Source organism: Phaseolus vulgaris, chromosome 5 (assembly GCF_000499845.2).
Source record: "Phaseolus vulgaris cultivar G19833 chromosome 5, P. vulgaris v2.0, whole genome shotgun sequence".
In the NCBI taxonomy this organism is placed as follows: domain Eukaryota; kingdom Viridiplantae; phylum Streptophyta; class Magnoliopsida; order Fabales; family Fabaceae; genus Phaseolus; species Phaseolus vulgaris.
Window position 1 is genome coordinate 3,445,990 of NC_023755.2, and position 4,930 is coordinate 3,450,919.

Consider the following 4,930-nt stretch of genomic DNA (forward strand, 5'->3'; position numbering starts at 1 on the left):
TCTTCGAAATCACTGAAAAACCAGCTGAGAGGTTTTTTCAGAAATACAAACCAGCTGAGAGGTCTTTTCAGAAATACAAAGGCCCTAGAAGAAGTGACTATCTGCACTCTTTCATTTTCTCTTTCGTTCATTTAGTTCCCATTCCTCATGGTTTATGTATATTTTTCTTGTGTTTCGTGTGGATCAGAAAAAGTGACACGATACTCCACGGAGAAAATTGCTACTAATCAACCTATAAAGGTTGTTGATGACGATGATGTCAGTGGACACGATGATGGTTATAAACGAGAAGAAAATGTTTCTCCGTCTCCCATAGACACGCAGCCACAACTTTCTGCTGATAAAGAGATGTCAGTGATTCAATATGATGGTTTTTTGGGTGCTTAGTGTACTTGACTGTTCAAAACTTTGTTACTTAATTCAATATTACAAGGTGTTAATTAGTGTTGCTTATTATTTCCCCATGCAGCAGTGATGCAGATAACAGTGTAAATATTTCTGCATTGGGGCAGCGCTACTCTTTCTCTCAGAATCGTTATTTTCCCAAGTAAGTCCAACTTTTTTGCTTTTGTTTTTTAGAAATACGATCCTTGTTACATTGAGTTTTATATCAATAAATTTTATAATTTCGATTCTTCATTACAGTAATTCACCAGTTATAGCTTGAACTTTTGTGATGTTTTATTCTTGAGTAAACCAGTAACTGTAGGTCGTGTCCTTGCCTTTAACTTGTTTTTTCTTGCCACTGCATTTATTTAGCAAATATTTTCAAAGTATCTTAATTATTGATGAGAAATTATTTGTTTGTGATATTATATTAAGCAGTTTTGATGAAGTTACTTATCCAAAGGGAGAGGCTGATGCTCTTTCTATTAGTAAGAGAGATGTTGAGTTTTTACAGCCGCGGAAATTCATTAACGATACCATCATCGACTTTTATATCAAGTAAGCATGGTAGTGGAAATTGAAACTTTTCTTATGCATTCAAGAATGCTGCTATAATTGACTTATATTAGTCAGAAAGTGGTGTTCGCCTACCTTTTTTTCTCTGCCTTTCCCTTGTACATGCATGCACATATGTGATCTTTATTACTCTCATCACTGATACTTGTATCTCCATTTTTTATCTTGGTAGAAAGAATTGCTTTTGTTTGCCAACTTCTCGAGGTCTTGTGAAAAAAGATCATTGCCAAAAACAAGCACTCCTTGACATTTATTTTTACTTGAAATAGAATAGTCCCCTTATGTTTGAGACTTTCCTCTGCATATGAACTCACATTTGCTAAATTTGGCTTATGCATAGGTATTTGAAAAATAAACTCCCTACTGATAAACAGGACCAGTTTCACTTTTTCAATAGCTTCTTCTTTCGCAAGCTTGCTGATTTAGACAAAGATCCATCATGTGCTTGTGATGGTAGAGCGGCATTTAAGCGTGTACGCAAATGGACAAGGAAAGTTAACCTTTTTGAAAAGGATTATATCTTGATTCCCATAAACTACATGTAAGAGAGTTCAAGAGAACATCTTGCTTGCAGATACCATTTTTTCACATCTTGAGAATCATTAATGTTTGTTGATGACACAGTCTTCACTGGAGTTTGATTGTCATTTGTCATCCTGGTGAAGTGACATGCTGCCAAGGCAAGATATCTGTCCTTTCAGTTATTCTTCTGTTGTTATTTGCAGAATTTTATCATTTTATTTATTTTGATTGTATTGTAGATGAAGAAATTAATGAATCTTCCAAAGTACCTTGCATCTTGCACCTGAATTCCCTAAAAGGAAGCCATAAAGGTCTGAAGAATGTTTTTCAAAGGTAGCTTGCTGATAGCTGAGATTGACATATGAAATCTCACATTTTAACCCTTACCCTACCATAGTCAATCACTAATCACCAAACTTCTGCCAAAACCAACACTACCAGCATAATAATAGTCAATCCTGTTAATGTTGTCAACTACATGTGACATTAGAATCCATATCAAACAACTACCTCAAGTCATTTAAGTGTCAAATAGCTTAAAACTTGTATTGATATTTTGTCTGAGGTTGAACCTTGGGCTTAAATGGTTTCACAAGGCTCTGTTGACAGATATATTTCCTCACAGGAATTTAAATAGCTAGTGCAGAAAATTGTTTTGACAAAATTTAGTAGAAAGGAAAGTCCATTTAATTTTTACAAACTTGTATGACTAGAATTCATCTGTTTTCTGTCCTTGTGCAGAATTTGACAGTGCTTTCTTTTATGTATTTTGTAATGACAGTTACCTATGTGAAGAATGGAAAGAGAGGCACAGTAATGTGGTGGATGATGTTTCTTCTAAATTTCTACAAATGAGATTCATCTCACTTGAGGTAGTCTATTATTAAATTCCACATAAGTAATCCAGTGCAATTTTTACTAGACTGGTTTTTCCTTTCTTTTCTATTTCAGCTGCCTCAGCAGGAAAATTTATCAGACTGTGGCCTCTTTTTGCTCCATTATGTGGAACGTTTTCTGGAAGAAGCTCCTGGAAACTTTAACCCTTTTATGATTGTGAACTTCTCTGACTTTGTAAGTGACTTCCCATGACATCAAAACTTGAACAGGATATGTAGTCTCGTTTTGCATTTCCAGTGATATAATTTTTCTTTGACTTTCTTTCAAATTTCTCTCAAGGAGCACCATTGTCTTTTGTATCTTGCTTTCATGGGTCACAGTTAAATTTCTTCTCATGATTTTCAGTTGAGTAGTAATTGGTCCCTCCATCAGAGGCTTCTCTGAAACGATCTCGCATACAGAATCTAATTTATGATATATTTGAAAATAATTCTTTGGAAGCACGTCCTACCACCGATTGCCTTGACAAAGGTCTTCCTTCTGAAGACCCTGCCATTGTTGTTCAGACGAAAGTGGAAGAAGAAGATTCCCTTGGGAGTTGCTGCTATTCATATGTGTGGTGTGTAAAAAATCCAGACTATGTTGTTCCGGATTCTGCAGAGGCAAATGATGCTGATGTGAGTTTTGTTAAGTTTCATTCCTTGTACTCGTATATATGAATTCATTAATAACCCGTCAAATACTTGGTTTTACTCAGAAGGCGAATATAGTTAACAAGGAAAAGCCAGTGGCATTTGAATCTGATGAACCGAATGCCAAAAGGGCAAAGCATGATGCTGATGTGAGTGTTGTTGAGTCTCCTTCCTCATTCCGTGAATATATGAATTCAGTAACCCATCAAATACTCGATTTGAGTCAGAAGATCAGTCTTGAACATGATACTTTAGTTAGCGACAAGAAAGAGACAGTAGCATTTGAATCTGAAGATGCGAAGAGGCCAAAGATTATGATCGAAGGTGGTGGTCTAAGGCCCAGACTCACCAAAACATGCCAAAAGGAGATTGTGTTTAATAATGTCTTGTCTTGTGAATAGCATTTTTGCTTTCCCCATTAAATAAATCTTATTTGATATACTAGAAAGCGCAGAGAACATCAATGACTCAGAGAACATTAATGACGTAATAAGGTAATAAAAACAAAAGAATCAAATGCAAAAAAGTTGATAGAAGTATAAGATCATATCTAACATTACTGGAAGTACAACGTAGTACGAGCAAATCTAGAACTTTATTTAATGGTATTTCATATTTATAAATTTTGAATTAATTTTTATTAAATTAAAATAAGTATGATAGTCCAGCAAAAACTATAAAATAACAAATTGAAATAAAATAAACAATAATTTTATCAATTTAACGGTTAAATTATAATTTCATCAAATTTTATTAAAATTAAATATATATATATATATACATTAATTTTAATTTATATAAATAATTTATCAAATAATTTGGTGTTAATATAACATATTGTATATATAGTATAGATAAATAAAACTTTATTTCAACTATTAGATGAAAAAATTATTTAATTAAAAGGTAATAAATAGTGTAGAATTTGATAAAATATAATTTAATTATGTTTATTTATGTATATGTGCTTTTTTATTTATTTAACTATTTTTTACAATTCTATAAAATAAATTATTAGTTAAGTATTAAAATTACTTTGAAAAATTCACAAAACCACTAAATTTAATCAAGAGTACAACCTAATTAGATAAGCTTAACTATATTTTTAATCTCCAATTAAAATTAAGGAAATTGGTAGGTGAAAAAAATAATAGAATGAATTGTGAAATTGGTGAATGTAGTTTGAACCTATGTAGTGTTGGATCTATATATTATATAATTTTGAATTATATAAATTGAAAATAAAAATTTATTTGCAAAAGTATGTTTCAGATTCTTTTGGAAGCAAGAAGATATTTTTCATGACTGGTTCAAAAGAATTTGTTCTTATCTTTATAATCATAATAAAAATTTATACAATAAATTTGAGTTTTTAGAAAGTTATTGTATTTATATATTTTAAAATTGTGTTAGAACCGTGCTAGAATTTTAAAAAATCCAACAAATATTTTTTTGAATTAAACACATACCGATAAGTATCCTACGAGTGTCGACACGGATACATGTGTCCGACATGGATACGCCATTTAAGAAGAAGTGTCTGAACCTCATAAAACCCTCACCAACAATAATTAATTAGAAATTGCTCGCAACTTCATAAAACCCTCACCAACAATAATTAATTAGAAATTGCTCGCAACTTACAGTAGAAAATTCAAGTCACTTAAATACTTTAATCTGTCCTATTTTATTGTGTACATCAATTTTTTAATCCTATTTTACTGTATACATGATTTTTTTAAATCTTTTATTATTGTGTATAATGGTTGATACTAGAAATATTTTTTTGTGAAATAATCAACTTTAAAATGAAAAATTATTAACATAACTTTGTTAGATTTTTTAATTTGTACGATAAAATTTTGAAAATAAAACTCAATTAGAGATAAGTTATGCAAATTTTTCATATCTTATAA

General features: G+C 31.2%; 1 protein-coding gene across 1 annotated transcript; it reads left to right on the plus strand.

Annotated features, from left to right (window-relative positions):
- The first annotated feature begins 348 nt into the window (after positions 1-348).
- LOC137836140 (probable ubiquitin-like-specific protease 2B) lies at positions 349-3,511 on the plus strand. Its single transcript, XM_068644997.1, is given in 11 exon segments — positions 349-386; positions 470-547; positions 826-945; positions 1,304-1,504; positions 1,588-1,643; positions 1,725-1,818; positions 2,267-2,357; positions 2,437-2,556; positions 2,728-2,740; positions 2,743-2,999; positions 3,080-3,511. Coding segments are annotated over 11 exon segments (1,404 nt in total). The 3' UTR covers positions 3,416-3,511.
- Positions 3,512-4,930: the final 1,419 nt, after the last annotated feature.